Here is an 18,186-nt window from a genome sequence, read left to right on the forward strand (position 1 = left end):
AGCTACATACACCCCGACTCTGGCCAGAGATCGGTTGCCTCAGAACAGAAACAGCTCTACCCGTGAACTCTTCAGGGTCTGTGGAGAAGGCAGAGCCGAGGACCAACAGAGAGGATCGCAGTGGTCCTTAATCTTATCGAGGCCACAGACCCCTTTGAAAATGTGGCGAAAGCACGGATTCCTTCCCGTAGAAAAGTGTGTATCCCCTCAATTTTGTATGCACTTCAGCGGATTCATAGATCTTAAAGCCCAACCATGGACTCCAGGTTAAGAACCATTGCTATATTAGAAAGAACATCACACAAATTCCCGATTCAGATCCTAGCCCTGCCACAGGCCTGGCGTTTGGCTTTGCGCAAATCAGAAGTGTCTTTGCTTTTTTCTTGGCTATAAAATGTTCTGGCTCCTTCTGAGTAAAAATTGCTTGTGTTTGAGGAGGTTTAGTTAGTGATTTAGACCAGGTGCAGTGTAACCTTTCATAGGTCACTTGTTCCTTTGAGAATCTGATGAGGACTTTGCATCTTCTACCTAGAAAAACACCTATACACAAGGCTTTGCCTAGTATTCTCGAGGTCCAAGAACTACAGAATAGGGATTTTTGAACTAGAGTGAACCAGTGATCAAGGGCATGCAGTGATCCAGTGGACAGCCACCTTTCCAGTTTTCTTTTTAATTAATTAATTAATTTGGCTCCAGGTTTCTTAGGTCGACTCTTCCCCCATCTCTTTCTTTCTCCACCCTCCCAACATCAGCTCTGCATCAAAAATCCGCCAGTAGTTGTGGGTGGGGAGTGGCGGTCAACATTGTTTACTCTAGTTCCGTGGTTTTCAGAACTTTGATTTCCCATAATGGAAGGGTTTTTTTCTTTCTTTCTAATGACGTCTTACCTGGCACTCCAGTGCAGATAAAAGAGAACTCCAGTATTACTTGTTTTGCTTGTTGGTGGTGTTTGCTTATTTAATACATTCCGTCAAGGACAGAAATTACATGATGTTTTTTTTTTGGTTTTTTGTTGGTTTTTTTTTCCCCCTAGGAAGTGTGTCTTGGGTTTTCCTTATTATTTTCATTACTTTTATTTTTCTCTTCTTTTTTTGGTGGTGGGGGTGGTTATGTTTAAATGAAGTTGATTTTACAACACCAAAGACTTAATCATCCATTTCCTATATAAAAGGTAGCTACTTTTTTGCACGGACCTCAAGTATATTGTAGTATAGAGGTGGAATTTAAGGAAAGGTATTAAGCAGGCTGTGTTTTAGCTTATGGGCAAATAACAAATTGTATCATGTATCTTGAATGTATCATAGATAAGCTGCTATATAATGAATGCCACTTCAGATAGCTGTGAAATTAGGTGATTAACTAGTTGTTACTTAACCTTCTAATTTCTGTATAAGTCTAATTACATTAATTAATTAACTAATTAATTAAAAAAAGAACTCCAAAGCGCCAATGTATCCGTTTAATTCATTCATTCATTCAACAAGTATGTATGCATCAAGTCTTTGTGCCATCACCTGGCTCGTCAGGCTGGAGACCCCGTCTGCTTAGTTTCCCCTTGTAAGGAGATCACTTCGGCCTGAGTAAAGTGACACAGATTCAGAGACTCTGCTCTTTGAGCACTTAACTTTTGGGGGTCTCATTTTCCTCATCTGTGAAATGGAATAACTGGATAATGGTATCACGTTGGATTCCAAGTACATATGGCTTTCATGGTCCCTGGTCGGGAGTATGATTGGCCCATTACTGGAGACAATGAACATGAGTACTGGCCTCCAACAAAGAACAAAAGGAGGAGCACAGAGAGGCATTTTTGTCTGCAGTGTCCAGGAGAGCCCCATGCTACCAAGAAGCTGAGTGGCAAGCTGAATGACTGCTTGGAAATTTCTAGGAAAATTGTGAGGCTGAGACTTGGAAAAATATTTGCTATTTCTTTGCTCCCTCTGCCCTGGAAGTTTTGCTGCTGTCAGTATCGATTTCATAGACCCAGGTCATACACTGTTCTCTAGGGCCTAAATCACAGGCCCAAACCTGCTGTGACAGAGGAAGATTTATCCATGAACGGTGGGTCTGCAAAGGTGACTTCTGTACCTAAAGGGCTAATCGTTGGGAAAGGACAGGAGCCTGCAGAGGCCAGGCTCGTCTGTGTCACATTAGATCCAAGTCCCTCTTGTTCTGTGCTCGGAAGTGCAGAGCCGTGGAGGCCTGAGCAGCTTTGGAAATGTTTTTTTTTCAACAGTGTTTCATGAGGGAGCTCAGATAAGTCCACTCCTGGCAGGAGCTCAGCTGTAGGGCCTTTTCCCTTCCTTTCCTTGGCTGGCAGTACAGTGTCAAAGTGGGGGGCATAGGTTTTGGTGTTGGTCAAGGCTAGTTCCAAACCTTGCTTCTGCCTCTACTCTTGATCTTGGGCAAGACACGCTGCTTCTCCAAGCCTCACGTCCTTGTCCGTGAAATGGGGACAATAACACCTCGCTCCCAAGGTTGTTGAGAAATTAAACTAAATCCTCCTGTAAAGCCTGGGGCTTTACTGTCTCACATAAATGCTCTATAAATAGTCATACTTTTCTTAGCCCCAATTTTCCAGCTGAGAAGCAGATTATTTAATAATGTAGCAATAGGGCCCTGGGGTCAAGAGTACACATGTTCATCATCGTGTACCTTACACTGTGTACCAATGTGTCCTATTCCTGTCCAGGTCCAGCATATCATCTTGCCAGGGAATGGGCGACAAGGACCCCTCACTCTGCTCCCCTTCCCCCTCCCCTTGACAGGTGCAAATGGGAGAATAAGCCAGTGCTTTTCCTTTATTAGTAGGTCAGAGAGCTTTGCCTGGCACCCCAGGACCAGCACCGCCCCCCAACTATGCAATGAGGCCATCCTTTCCTGCTTATGACACTCCTTGGCATCTGTTCCACAGGAGGACTGACCCTCTGTGCTCTACATGTGTTTTGCCAGCAAACACTCATTTCAGCCACAAATGGCTCTGTCCTCCAGAAAATTCACAGGCAGAGCCAGCCTCTCACAAGGGTCTGTGTTGGTCAGCCAGCTATTAGTCATGGCGCCCTTGCCTTCTCTGTGGGGCAGGATAGGTCACCCTAAAGTTCTTAGGCCGCCTCCCAACAGTGAATTCAAAGATTTTAGAAAGCAGCTTGTGTCCCAGGATCCTTAGTGCCCGGGCTCCCTAACATCCCCGGTTCCTGGATCCACAACCCCCTGCTGCTGCTGCTGCTGCCAGTCCTGCCCTCGGCCCCCCTCTTGCCACCTGGGCCCCCCTGTCCTTCTGTGCCTGAGGCCCCACTGGTGGCCAGGTCCAGACTGAGGGTCCTCCCGCAGACAGACAGCCTCCGCAGCACCTCGGAGGCGGCCTCCACGGGCACGCTGGAGCGTTGTTCAAGCAGCATTTCCAACAGCGAGCTCATCTCCGAGACGAAAGTGCTGGCCAGCCGAGTGCCTGTCAGGCTCAGCTCAGGCCCTGTTGCCTTGCCAAACGTCTGGAAGGTCCGCGGCTCCTCCAACGCTGGAGTGTCTGGTGAGAACACGTTGTCACGGTAGTTTGTGGTGAGGGGCAAAGAGAGCCTTGCCATCCAGGCCGGGTCGGGGACGCTCAGCCGGTCCAGGGCCAGGCCTGCACGGGAAGGAGGGAACACAGTGAAGTCTGGGCTCAGGAAAGCACCAGGCAGGCCAGGGTGGGGCTGTGGGCAGGGCTAGGGCAAAGGACAAAGGAGGGAAGGGAAATGGCAGGGGACAGACGGGAGGCCAGAGGGGGAGGCGAGAGGGGGACAAGAGAGGGGGACAGGAAGGAAGAGGCCCTGACGGAAGCTTGTCAGGCAGGAAGGCTGCCTACTGAAGTACCCACAGGGGCTGAGTGGGGAGGAGGCAGGAGGAGGAAGAAAACCTTGAATTAGATATAGCCAGGATCCTCACTCCCTCAGGCACTAGTAGGTGAGGAATGGGGGGTGGGGGAACGTCCCTTTTCTCAGCCAAGGCTGGAGTTCCTGCCTTGGTCCTGCCACCTGCCTGTGTTCATCATAATAGCGACCACTTCTTAAGTTCTTTTGTGCCAGGTAATTTATCTAGTTCTCTCATTTAACCTCTGCACATACCTTTGAAATTAAGAGTGCTATGCTATCCCCGGGCTCCTGGGTGGCTCAAGTCAGTTAAGCGGCCAACTTCAGCTCAGGTCATGATCTCACAGTTTGTGGGTTTGAGCCACGCATCAGGCTCTGTGCTGACAGCTCAGAGCCTAGAGCCTGCTTCTGATCTTGTGTCTTTTTCTCTCTTTGACCATCCCCCGCTCACGCTTTGTGTCTCTCTCTCTCAAAAAATAAATAAATATTAAAACATTAAAAAAAAAGTGCTATCCCATTTTATGGATGAGGAAACTCAAGTTCCAAGAAGTTGAATCACAGACCTGCTAGGCAACCAAACAAAGGACTGGCACTATAGCTGATGACTTCAAAGCCTCCTGTGACCATACCATGCTACCCAGTCTCTGAGGAGCTGGCCCCTCTTCCCCCTGGGTGCTCTGGGTGCCCACCTGTGGCCTCTGGAATTTCCAGGCCCGCCAAGGTCTGTACTGTCACCATGCCCTAAACTCCTCAAACTTTACTTCTCAAGCTGCAGGAAACCCTTGGCCTCAAGGCAGGCTGGGAAAGGGCTGTCTGCCTAAGGGCTGTCCCAGGAAAGGGACAGGGGCAGTGAAAAACTGTCCCCTCGATCCCTAATGCCGCCATCACACTTTTGCTTTTCCCATGTCTTCAGCAAAAACAGTATCTCAGAAAACTAACCCTAGGGGCACCTGGATGGCTCAGGGAGTTAAGTATCCAAATCTTGGTCTTGGCTCAGATAATGATCTTGCGGTTTTATGTGTTCAGGCCCTATATCTGGGTCTGTACTGGCAGCACGGAGCCTGCCTGGGATTCTCTCTCTCCCTCTTTTCTGCCCCTCCCCTGCTCACGCGGTCTCTGTCTCTCTTAAAAATGAATAAAAACTTAAAAAATAGAAAGCTAGCCCTGGGTCCAATGGTAGAGGTCAAGCCAAAGGAAAAAAAGTAGAAGTCTTATGGTTAAGCAACTGTGTTTAAAAAAAAAAAGGTACAACATCCACATTACTGTGTATTTAATGTTTGCTTAAGGTGAGCTTCTTTAGCATCTATGCATATAATAAAAAACTGGAAGGAGATATGTCAAAATGTTAACTGGAATTACCCCTGAGCAGAAGTGATTTATTCTCTTTTTGTTTGCCTACATTTTCCTGCCTTAACCAAATATTACTTTTGTAATTTGGAAAAGCTATTCCAAAATACAGCTAATCACTGTTTATATTGATAAATGAGTCTCAGTCTTGCCTTGTCAGGGTCAGGCCTCTTCCCCGCTGGTCCAGCCCACGCCTGGGACTTAGTGAGCATTTCTTGAATGACTCAGTGAACATAAATATTAACCCTGGGCATTTGGGAAATGTAAACCTTAGTTCCCTGAGACTCTGGTAATAAGGTGGAAATTCTACTGGTGTTACAGAATCAGGCCTTGGTGTACCAAGGGTCAGAGAGCTTCAGAAAGAAGGAGGCTCAGAATCAGAAATTCACTGGAGTGAATAAGAATGGCTGAAAAACAATGGGGAATCCACCCTGCGGTAGGTGGACGCTGGGCTGGCCTGGGCTTGATTTCCTACCTCTGCCATTTATGAGCAGTATGACCTTGGGAAAATTGCTTAACCTGAGTCTCCTTTTCTCTCATGGGAGTGGTAAGACTCATATCGTCAGGTTGCTGGGAGCATTCAGTGAGCTCATGCAAGCAGTAAAATATTGACCTTATAATACTATCAGACGGATGCACCCAAGACCTCTGGGGTCAGCGAGCTCACCAGTAGCTGTGTGAGCAGCACAGGCTTTCTATCCTCGCCACCCTCATCATGCCCCTACTTCTTACAGTACCCCTGTGTTCTTTGGCCTCTGGGCTGTGGACCATGTGGCATTGGAGCTGACTGGTTCCAGCTCAGAGCTGACCAGTAGCGATTAAGGTGATAGAGATCATTTTAAATTTACTGGAAGCCATGTTAAAAAAGAAAAAAGGAAAGGCAAAATTAATTTATAAAACATTTTATAATTAATATCATTTTATCATATGATGAATATTTTTTAAATTAATGAGATATTTTCCATTTTTTTACAGTCTTCAAAATCTGAATGTGTTTTATATGTTTATTACATCCTTTTTTAAAATAATAAGTTACATTTTTTAAAATACATTTTATTTATATACTTAATTTTTAAGCAAGCTCTATGCCCAACACGGGACTGGAACTTACCACCAGAGATCAAGAGTCAGATGCTCTACTAACTGAGCCAGCTCAGGTGCTCCAGGTTTGTTTTATTTTTTAAGATGTCTGATTCTTTTTTTTTTAAGATTCTTTTTTTGTGTTTAAGTAATCTCTGCACCCCAAGTGGGGTTCAAACGCACAACCCTGAGATCAAGAGTTGCATGTTCTTCCCACTGAGCTAGTTTGGGCCCCCATATATCCCATCTTGATTCTGACTAGCCTTTTTCAAATGTGACTCGTGGCTACCATATTGGACCTCACGATTGTGGATTCTAGACAATGCTGTCATACAAAACTTTCTACATGTGTGCTGCCCAAGGCAATATCCACTGACCACACGTGGCTAGTGAGCACTTGAATTGTGACTGGTATAATTGAAGAAGTGAAGTTTTCATTTTACTTAATTTTAATTAGATTTAATATTCCTTAATTTTAATTTAGAGCCACATGGCCAGTGTTTGTAACCATTTTCTGCACAAGCTTGGGAAAATTATTATTATGTTTTAAAATATATTTATTTATTTTTGAGAGAGAAAGAGAGAGACAAAGTGTAAGCAGGGGAGGGGCAGAGAGAGAAGGAGACAGAATCTGAAGCAGGCTCCAGGTTCTGAGCTGCCAGCACAGAGCTTGATGTGGCGCTTTAACTCACAAATTGCAAGATCATGACCTGCGCCAAAGTTGGAAGCTTAACCGACTGAGCCACCAGGTGCCTTGGGGAAATTATTAAACACCCTCGCCCCTCAGTTTTTTCCTTTATGAAATAGTGATACTGAATAGTTTGTATCTTGAAAGATTTTCTAATGAGAAACACATAACAGGGACAGTGCATGGAAATCTCTCCTATGTTTTTTTTTTTATTTTAAAAAATGCTTTTATTTCTTTTTGAGAGAGAGAGACAGAGAGACAGTGCATGAGTAGGAGAGGGGCAGAGACAGAGGGAGACACAGAATCTGAAGCAGCTCCAGGTTCTGAGCTCTCAGCACAGAGGCCAACACAGGGCTCGAACCCATGAACCATGAGATCATGACCTGAGCTGAAGTTGGACGCTTAGCTACTTAACTGACTGAACCACCCAGGTGCCTCTCCCCTATGTTTATTTTTGAAACAGAGAACATGAGGCAGGGAAGGGGCAGAGAGAGAGGGAGACAGAGAATCTGAAGCAGGCTCTGCGCTGTCAGTGTACAGTGCAACCTGGGGCTGGAACCCACTAACCGAGAGGTTATGACCTGAGCTAAAGGAGGACGCTCAACTGACTGAGCCCCCCAGGCGCCCAATTAGCTCTAGTCCTTGCCACGCCTTCAGTGTGTTTACAGCCCAATGGAGCACGTAGGATATGTCCAGTTGAGAAACAGATTATTAACTACAGCGACAGAAAACCACAGCATAGGGATGGACAGAGGAATGCTATGTTACCTAAAGGAGGCTAACCAATGTCCAGCTGGCACCAGATTATGTACTTACTGTCAAAACCATTGTTTCCCTAGAAAATATGGTTTTTGTTAACATTAGAAATGTTAACACATAAAAGAGTTGACTCAGTTCTCAGGGACGAAGGATATTTAAACCCACCAAAGAAACACAAATGGGTGGTTCAGGAAGTAAGGGGAGGTCCCTTGATGGCAGACAGGCCCAGGCTAGCTCCCTTTCAGTCACTGCTGAGCTCAGTGACTCTAGGCAGCCTGCAGTGCCTCTCTGGGCCTCGGTTTGTTTGTCTCTAAATTGGAGCTCATAACGTCTGCCTCCAAAGACTGGAAGATTAATTGCAATAATGTGTATGAGACGCTCTCCAGTACCTGGCACACACCAAGAGCTCATTTACTATTATTATGATTTTTAAAATGAATAATCAAAGTAAGAATCTGGTCTTTTAACAAATGAAGACTGCCTGAAGGTTTAGGGAAAGTCAAAGGCTGCTGATATTCCTGGCTAGCAACAAAATGTCTGTGTTCTCCCATGGAGGGTGTGCGAGGTGACCTTGGAGGCAGAAGCAAGGTCAGAGTGATCCTGGGGAGTTCCGTACCTGTGTGAGGGTCCAACAGGTTTGACAGCTCTTCTTCTAGCAGCTGCTTCACGGAGAGGTCCTCTTCAGGACCCAGGGGCCCTTCCTCCTGGTCTGGTTCTGTCTGGCTACCAGCCCTGGCACCTGGGCCATCTGTGTCAGAGACTGTGCTCCTGCAAAGGAAGCCAACCGGTCCGTGAGTGAAGAAGTTCACACACAGATTCATTCATTCCTGTTCACGAACATTCTTCTATTCATGTCAGTATTCATCCCTTCATGTAAGGAGTGGATACACAGCCTGGCCTTCAGAGTCAGACAAACCAGGGTTATTTGGTCCCAGGCCTCCTGCTACTACTCTTGAGTCTGTTGCCTCGTCTGTAAAATGGGGATAATAAATAACCCCCACCTTAAGGGGCATGTGAGGATAAAATGAGACATTGTATGTAAAGCAACTAGTACAATGCCTGGCGCTTGTAAGCACTCAGCAAACAGAAATAACAATGAATGCACTAATGCCGTTGCTCCCCATGGTCCCTCTTGATCCTCTGCAATGCCTGGCCCGTTGTAGGAGCGGAGTAACTTTGTTTGAGACAGTGTAATCACCCGTCCATCCATCTATGCCTCCGCCTCCATCCAGCTGACTATGAGCTCCAGTGAGGGCAGGGGTTTTGTCTGCCCCATTTGCTGCTCACCAGTGCTCACAGCAGGGCTTGGCACATAGTAGGTGCTTAATAAATACTTTGTGGGTAAAGTGATGGAATATTCTATTTTGTATTCCCTATTTGAGGCCAAATCTCAGGCCAGAAGGGCAAGTCAGCGGAAGATGCCGCTGAGGTGAGAAATTGGAAAGCCACTTGGACTGTCCCTGACTCCTGCGGTCTCTGTCCTGGCCTCTCCCTCCCACAAACCCTGCCTACCACGAAGGTAGGCTAGTTCCTGGGACTGCCTCAGTATGTGGGGGGGACAGGTCTGGCCCCACATTCCAGCAGGTGGGAAGGCTCCCTGAGGAGCCTTAAGGTCTGGGAGTCTTTTCTGCTTTTTTTTCTGTGACCATTCCTGCTGTCCTGAAGCAATCAGCAGGGTGGTGACAAGTTTGCAATAATGATGACAACAACTAATGTTTATTAAGCAATTACTCTGAGTCAGGCCTTATGTTTTGCAAGGTATGTGCACCTTCTCCTTGGACTTTTCACATCTGTACAGGGTTCTCTTGTTATCATTCCCATTTGGCAAATGAGAAAACCAAGACTTGTGAAAATCATGCATTCGCCTAAGGGCCCCCCGGATTAAGTGTTAAAGCAAGAATTCAAATCCAGGCTGACGTGACTATGGGGTGCGTGTACTCACTGCTGCTCTACTCACCTCCCACAATCGTTGCAAAAAAGAAGGTAGGGGTTGTCAAGATAAGAGCACTGAACCTGGAGTCAGGTGCCCCGAGCTGGTCCCAGCTTTGCCACTCACTGGTTCTGTGACCTTGAGCAAAGTCACTTTAGGAGGAAAGGACTTAGCATTGGTTATGCACCTAGTATGTGCCATTCACTGGGCTCTGGGCCTAGAATACATTTGATTGTAAAATCTTGACGCCATCACTGCAAGGAAGTGTGATGACCTATATTTTTACAGATTAGAAACCGAGGCCCTGAGGATTTATCTGGCTTGCTCAAGTTTAATACAGAGAGGTTGGATTAAACTACTTAGAGCCCCAGTTTCTCCATCTGTAACAAAAAGGAATTATATTAGATGTCCCCTTGAGGTCTCTTTAATTCTAGGAGTGCCCGAAAGAACATATCCACACACCCATGTTCTTAGCCAGGGAGCCCTCAAATTATGTGTAAGGGTCAAGAGAAAGAAAGCTGCAAGTTATGCATTTAAAGCCCAGAGCCGAGCACCTCTGCAATCAGGGGATAGATAGTCAGAGCCTCAGGGATGAAGTCATTTCCTTAGAGACTCTGGGTCCTATAAATACTATAAATACAGTTGCTCCGGGACCACGCTGCCTGGGATGGGGGGATGGATGCTGTCCGCTGCTCTCCCAGGGGGCTGCCGTCTGGGATGTGCTCACCCTTCCTCAGATCACAGAGGCCGCAGGGGTACACGCGAGCTGGTGGGGGGCTTGATAAGCCTGTGGGCACATGTGCTGCTTACCTGCCGCCACTGGGCTTGGCCAAGTACTTATTTCCCCGGTGGTTTGGTTTGGGCTGGAATTGGCCCTGATGCAGCAAGGACAGCAGCTGGGAGATTTGCTGCAAGACAGGAAAAATCTGTTGACTCCACACAATTCCGACCCAGCACACTTCCTTGCCGGATGTTTCCCTCAATGCCCGCGCTTTCTTTTTATAGTCTTTCCTCCAGCTTCAGATGTTTGTGTGATCAGATGGGGGATGGTGACCGGTGACGGAGGCGGAGACCTGTGCAGGCAGGTTCCTTGTTTTGTCCTGTCACCACGGGAGCTGGGTGTCTGAGGGAGAGAATGGGGACCCCCCTGGGCCCATCCTCTCATTTTCATTCTAAGTGACCTGCTTCTGCTGGATCTGTGGGATGGGGGTGAAAACGCATTTCCTGACCATAAATTCGTTATTACTTTGATAAGGATTATCTGAAGGTGTTATTTTCACGCCTTCCACAGTATTCAAACACTCAGCCAATTTGGGTGGGCAGTGGAAGACTCTGCTGGGGAGACAGTAAAAGGTATCATTCATTCATTCGTTCATTCATTCATTCATTCAACAAGAGTAAGAATGAGAACAGAAAGAACAGCAGGCCAGAGGAGATGGTAGAGGTTTAGAAAGGTTGGACAGTGGGTGTGCAAGATAGAAGCGCCATTCTCTGCAGGGCCTTGTGAAGGAGAAAACAACAGACCAAGACTTGGGAGGCTGAGTTCTAGTTCAAGGTCATTTCTAGTATGTGTACTGTTAGGTTTTTAGACATACTCAGACCTCAGTTTCCTCATTTCTAAGTTGGAGCTGGAAATACCCACTCAGCCTTTTCCACCGGGTTGTCAGGATTAAGCCAATGGTTTGAAAATTTTAAATGCTCAGAGAAAGTGAGGATTAAGGGTTGTTACTCCTAGAAACACTGCTCTGGCCCACCCCCACGTTTCCCTGAGAAGGCCCACTCGGCCTCTCTGGGCAGCCCCCGACAGAAAGTGCCAACCTCAGAGGACAGCTGGAAGAGGAGGTGGGAAGGGCTGGGGGCTCACTGTGGCCTGGGAGAGTCGGAGTCCAGTTGCCTGCCTCAGGGCAGGCCCCACCTCCCTGCCCAGGCCCAGAAGCCCTCCTAAGGCACCTGCCATTCTTCTAAGTGTTAGCTGATATTTTGGGGACTCTCCCTGACTGCCACGGCCTGAACATAGTGTGGTCATTCAGAATCACTTCACTGTTAAGGCGTGGACTCTGGAATCAGTCAGACTTGGATTCAAATCCTAAACCTGCCCCTGCTCCCGTTCCATCTGGATGGCCTTGAGAAAGTCAGCATTCTCGGTTTCCTCAGCCGTCAAAAGGGAATAATAAAGAGGCCCAGGTGGTTGTAGTTATAAGGACTAAATGAGTGAAGATATAGAATTCATTAATTTCCTTTTTTTTAAAGTAATCTCTCTATTCAACATGGGGCTCGAACCCACAACCCCAAGATCAAGAGTTGCATACTCCAACCAACTGAGCCAGCCAGGAGCCCCTATAATTCATTTATTAATAGATCGTATGACAAGCACTTAAAAACTGTAGGGGTGGTGTATAATCTCATTTAATTCTTACAATAACCCTAGGGATGAGATACCATTACACCCATTTTGCAGAGGTGGCACCTGAGGCTCACAGGGGCTACATAGCACTTAACGGCCAGGCTACAATTTGATCCCACATCTGACTCTGCTGTGGCACTGGGCTGCTGGAAAGACCTGAGCATGAAGCAAGCTGCCTCTACCCTCAAGGTGATCCCAGTTGGGCACCCTTCTTTCCATCACCCCAGTGAGCTCAACTGCAGCGCTTGTTCTCTGCTATCTCTGTTCAACAACTAGCACAGCTCAAAAAGTTCCCCCAGTAGGCATTTGATGAATGAATGAATGAATGAATGAATGAATGAATGAATGAATGAATGGCTCTGGACAACTTCTGGGGCTACACAGATCCCAGGGCAAGACTCCTAAGAGAGGAGCTGCACTCTCTCCAGGTGGTTTCCTGGGGAGGGTGTAGGGGAAGGAAGCTGTGTCCTTGGTCCACAGGAAACTTGAGCCAATGGCCTGGCTAAGCAGAAGTGTGTCTTGAGTGGACAGCTTGGCACAGAGAAAGTTATATGAAGTGGAGGGGAACAGATATGGGTGTGAGATAAGGCACAGTCTCTACAAGAGATTTCCCATTTTTGTCTGGCGAATCCCTGGTCACTAGATACTTTGTCTTTCATTGTCCCATTTGATCCTCAACCCCTGGGAGGTAGACACAGGGTAAGTTTGGCATCACAATTGCCACTTAATAGATAAGGAAAAGGAGGCTCTGATATTGACGGACTTGCCCAAGGTTGCCCAGCTACTAAGTGGCGATGCTGAAATTTAAACCCAGATCTACCAGACTCCCAAGTCCCGAGATTATTTCCACTGCCCCGTTCTGTAGGCCTAGCCAACAAAGTCTAGTCTTAGGCCAGTCACATTGCAGCCTCTGAGCCCAGGGGCAATGATGCTCATGCTGGCCTGCTTCATGGGGAGTCTGCCCAGATAAGAAGAGATGAAGAGCTTTTGCAGGAGTAATCGTCACCACTTGCTGAGGACTGACTATGTGCCAGACATTATTCTAGGCTTTAAGTGCACTCATTTCATCTGCAAGCAAATTTAGAAGAAGGGTACAATTAACATAGACATCTTCAACAGAGAAGCTGAGTAATGTTCCTTCGGTTCTTAGCTCAGAAGAGGTAGAGCCAGGATTCGAACCCAGGCAGCCTTAACCCAAAGCATGTATTCTTAAGTGTGCCTTTTGCTGTGTGTCTACTTGACAGACCCCAGGTAAGTGTTTTTATAAGAACTAATCAAGTCCTCAGGACAACTCTGAAAGGTAGATGCTCTTACCATCATCTCTGCTTTACAGATAGGGAGACAAAGGCTCAGCAATAGCAAGTAAGTTGTCCAGGATCGCACAGCTAAATTCTGTTGACCTCAGAACTATGCCCTGACCTACTGCATCCAATGTACCATAAAGTCCCTAGTGAACCCAAGGAATGAATGTGATGAATGTGAAGGTGATGGGTGGTCCAGGGGTGACCACAGAGAGAGCTGCCCACACCCAAGGTACCTGAACAGGAGGAGAATCCATCGTGAGTTCCTCTACAGGGTTCCGCTCTGCAAAGGCAGCCACAGAGAGCCGGACCAGGCTCCGCAGGATCTGACGGGGACCCGACTCTTTCTCAGGGGTCACTTTGCTGTTGAGATTCCGCTGCCGCCTCAGGGTTGCAGAGGAGGCGGGTGGAATCAGTGGAGCTTCCTCGCTGCCTGCATCTCCTGGCAGCCTCCCTGCAGGGCTGCCCATAGCCTTTGGGGGCCTTGATCGTGGCTGGCCCATCATAGGCTGGGACTCGGGAATGTTCAGGTTCTCCCTGGAGGCGTTCCTTTGCCTGGGACAGTTGAAAAGGAGGTTGACAGTGTCCTGCAGCACCTCTCGGCTTTCAGCCAGTGCTCCCTGGTTGCCTTGGTTACGCAGGGTCCTGTACAGGGTTGGAGTGAGGTGAAAGGGGGCCTGCAGGCAGGGGTCCCAGCCTGCTTCCATCATCCCTTCCTTGTCTGTGTCCTTGTGGGGCTGCCCAACTTCACTGGGCTCATCCACTTGACCCCTGAGCACAGGCACAAGGTGGATGTCTGCCTTCTGAATGTGTTTCTGGGGCCTCTTGGGCTGGTGGCGATAGGTAGATTCAGCCTCCCGACAGTTGTACGCCCCATTGTCCTTCTTCTCTGTCCGGCAGATGGACATGATCAGAGCCAAGATCAACCCAAAGATGGCCAGCAGTACAACCAGGCAAATCACTGTCAGCACCGATGTGCTCAGGGCCCCAGGTTCACGGGCCCTGTCCCTCAAGTGGTCCACACTGGTGACAAATGAGACCATCAACAGGGCTCGGGTCTGCAACGAGGGGCTGCCACGGTCTTCTACCACTATCTCCAGCTCCCACTCACTCCCAATGAGACTGCTGGCATTGGTGATGTTGATGAACAGCTGCCCCAGGTGGGGGTTGAGGACAAAGATGTGGGCTACATTCCCGCTCCTAATACTGTAGAGGAGCTCCCCATTTGCACCTGAGTCTTCGTCTCTTGCTACAATGGTTGTCAAAAGGAACGGTCGGGAACTGTGGGTTGTCAGTGGCGTTGGATCAGCACCCACTGGACCCAAGCCATTAGGAGTTTCAATGGGTACCAAAAGGTGGCCTGTGGAGGCATTTACAAGCACGGAGAGGCTGGCTTTTCCATCAATGAGAATCGGATGAATCACCTCTGGGGCATTATCGTTGACATCCAAGAGGCTGACAAACACAGAGACGCTGGATGCAAGTTGAGGCTGCCCCCTGTCCTCTGCAATCACACGGAACTCAAAACCAGGCATCTGTTCATAGTCCAGTGACCTCTGAGCAGTGACTTCTCCAGTGTCTGAGTCAATAGCTACCAAGTGAGAAACTGGGGATTCCTGGATACGATATGAGATTTTTCCATTAATGCCCAAGTCTGCGTCATGAGCCTTGATGGTAATGAGGTGAAGAGAAGGTAGGTTGTTCTCCCGAGTAGAGACCTCATACCTGTTCTTCTCAAACACAGGTGCATTGTCATTGGCATCACTGATGTGAATGCTGAGCTGTTTCCTGGCTGATAAGGGCTGAGGTCCTTGGTCTTGAGCCAACAGAGTGAGGGTATATTTAGGCCACTGCTCTCTGTCCAGTGTGGTGTTGGTTAGTAGCATGTATGTGTTGCCATTGGTCCTTTTCAGTCTGAAGTGGCCCAGTTCTTGGCTCAGCCAACAGTGAACCAGACCATTATTTCCTGAGTCCAAGTCATTTGCCATGATGAGAGCAATGAAACTGTCCTTTGGAAGAGCTTCTGACACCAATGATGGCTGGGAGGCCCATGTAATGTGGATGCTTGGGGCATTGTCATTGACGTCCAGAACCTTGATGAGTACTTTGCAATGGGCTGGGATGGGATTGGGACCCAAGTCCCTTGCCTGGATATCCACCTCATAGGCAGGATTCTTCTCATAGTCTAGGGGTTGGCGCAGAATCACCTGGCCTGTTTTTGCATCGATACTGAAGGTGTCCAGCACCTCTGGAGGTACATGCTTACTGAGGAAGAACTCCACCTCCCCATTGGGGCCTTGATCAGGGTCCGTGGCAGTCAAGTTTATGAGGAGAGTCCCAGGGGCAGCATCTTCCTGGATTTCTAGTGCCAATGAGCTCTCAGCAAACACAGGGCTGTTGTCATTGGAGTCCAGGACATTGACCTTGACCAAGCTGGTGCCTGACTTGGGGGGGTTCCCACTGTCATAGGCAGTTAGCACCAGATCAAAAAATGAGTGGATTTCCCGGTCTAGCTCCTTCACCACCACAAGTTCTGCATGTTTGGTCTCATCAGGCCCCACGATGACATCCAGTGCAAAGTGCTCACTGGGAGACAGCGTGTAGGAGTACAGGGTGTTAGGGCCAGTGTCTGGGTCGAGAGCTCTGTCCAAGGGGATCCGGGTGCGCAGAGAGGCACTCTCCGAGATTTCCAGCTCCTGCTCGCCTTTGGGAAACTGTGGCTCATGGTCATTGATGTCCAGCACCTGGATCTCCACGTGAATCAGAGCCAAATCCTCTGTGGCAAGCACGTCAAAGGAAACCAAACAGGGATCCTGCTGCCGGCAAAGCTGCTCTCGGTCCAGCCGCCTCCCTGTGCTAAGCAGGCCGTCCTCAGGGTCCACCCGGATGGGGAGCGCCTGAGGCAGCTGCAAGACCTGGAAGGCAGCCCCTGTTTGCCCATGCCTCTCCTCCCAACCCAGTTCCCGCGACAGCTTGCCTATCACAGTGCCAGACGGCACTTCTTCTGACACTTGGTATCTCACAGTGAGAGTGGCCACCTCCTGACAATCCCCTGGAAGGAACAAGTAGCCACCTGGCCCCAAAAGCCCCAGCAGAAGTGACAGAAGTCGTATCATGCTTACCGCCAGAGTGGGCTAGACTCAGAAACCACTAGAGTTCTTCAAAGGGTAGGCAAGTCCTCCAGTGTTTCCTGGGGGGCTCGATTAGCCCCGTTCTCCTGCCCCCAGACCTGCTGTCACAGCCTCGTCCCATAATTAGATGATGATGGAAGTAGCAGGATTTCCAGGCAAGGCCATCTTCATCTGAAGAGATCTCAGAGGTCCAGGCCCCGATGAAGTGAAGTTGCTAAGGGAGACCTTGCACAGGGACACAGTTGGTCTCCTTTAGTAAATGATAGAAAGAGCCAGCCGGTCCAAGAGGGACTTGACCCAGTAAAGCAGGATGTGGGGATCTGACTTCCAAACAGTTGCTGGGCTGGGGAAATGGAGAAGCAGCTTTTTCCTATGGAAACCCCACCTACAGGAAAAGGGAGGGCTGTAAGTTTCAATGCCAATTAGAGAAAGAGTGTTTCCCCCACACCATCGAGTGGCCTGTGGCTGAGGAGGATGGGAGTCCCCGGACTGGCCGATGGAAAGGTGCTATCCACACAAGGCAGCCACCGAGGGAAAGGTTGCTGTGCAAACAAGTGGGCAGAAATCCTGAGCCCCGCTGCCTGCCCCTGATACCCATCCTGGCCATGTTGTGTGCCCTGTGTCTCTCTTTCCTTCGGTTCTCTTTGTTTCCCCCATCTCGCCATTATTCCTCTCCCACTCAGTCTTTTCCTTACACTCATCTACCTTGACGTTTTGGCTCTGCCCAGATCACCCATTTTTGTCTCTTGGGAAGCAACTGTGATTAAGAAAGTGACTGTCAGAACCAAACTGCCTAGGTTCAGATCCTGACTCTGCAATTTACCAGCTGGGCCATGTGGGACAAGTCACTTAACCTCTCTGGGCCTCTTCCACTTCATCTTTAAAGTGTGTACGAGAATAAGAACAGTAGCGCTCACAGCAGGAAATTGTGAAGACGAAATGAAATGATGCATGAAGGGCCAAGTCCTGGCTCAGAGTCACAAGCAATGAAGTTTTGTGAACAGTGGGTGTTGAGAACTGAATCACTGGTCCCACCTTGTAGCTCTGGCTCTCACACTGGCCCTGGGGCAGTCCCTGCTCACACAAACCCAGGAGGGTGCCCATGGCCTTGGCTCCTAAAGGCAAGAATCTCTCTGACCTGACCACATGGCTTCCTCCCCCTTCCCTTCCTGCTCCCCAGTCTGGAGGCCCATTGTTTTCTGCATCTGGTCCTGCCAGAGTCCCTGTCTGGGGGAATCCCCAGCCTCCTGCTCCCCTGCCTCAGAGAATTTTATACTTTTCCCTCTCCCACGCCTTCCTCTCCTTATCCCTCCCTTCCCCTGATTCTTCTCTCCCTACTCCTGTTTATGACAGAGTCCCATGAACAGTATTCCCCTGCACCCCCAACACGCACAACGATGTGGACGTGTTCAGGTGTGCCCTCCCCCAATCACCTCCTCACATTGGTGAGGCCCAGGATCACTTGCTGCTGCCAGCACCCTCCTGGTCTTATACCCTGCCTCGGGCTGAGTCTAGAGGTTTGTAAAGCATTTGAAGTGATAGGAATTTAAGGCCAGCTTCCCTTAGGTGGGCATTTACAGCTGAGTCCTTGAAGCTGGAGGTGCCCATTGGGACACATCAGGGCCTGTCGGCCTGTAGGACAGGGGGAGCTGAGGGACTTCCGTGGCCTTTCAGCCATCTGTGCTCCTCCCTTCCCTTCAT

At 48.7% G+C, this 18,186-nt stretch overlaps 1 protein-coding gene across 1 annotated transcript; it reads right to left on the reverse strand.

The window, feature by feature from the left end:
- Positions 1–1,445: 1,445 nt before the first annotated feature.
- On the reverse strand, positions 1,446–16,470 carry PCDH12 (protocadherin 12). The gene is made up of 4 exons (XM_029942474.1): positions 13,591–16,470; positions 10,460–10,557; positions 8,336–8,487; positions 1,446–3,622 (listed from the first exon to the last, which is right to left on the reverse strand). The coding sequence occupies exons 1-4, from the start codon at positions 16,468–16,470 to the stop codon at positions 3,135–3,137; spliced, it is 3,618 nt and encodes a 1,205-aa protein (XP_029798334.1). The 3' UTR covers positions 1,446–3,134.
- Positions 16,471–18,186: the final 1,716 nt, after the last annotated feature.

The sequence above is a fragment of the Suricata suricatta genome, chromosome 6 (assembly GCF_006229205.1).
Source record: "Suricata suricatta isolate VVHF042 chromosome 6, meerkat_22Aug2017_6uvM2_HiC, whole genome shotgun sequence".
NCBI classification, from domain to species: domain Eukaryota; kingdom Metazoa; phylum Chordata; class Mammalia; order Carnivora; family Herpestidae; genus Suricata; species Suricata suricatta.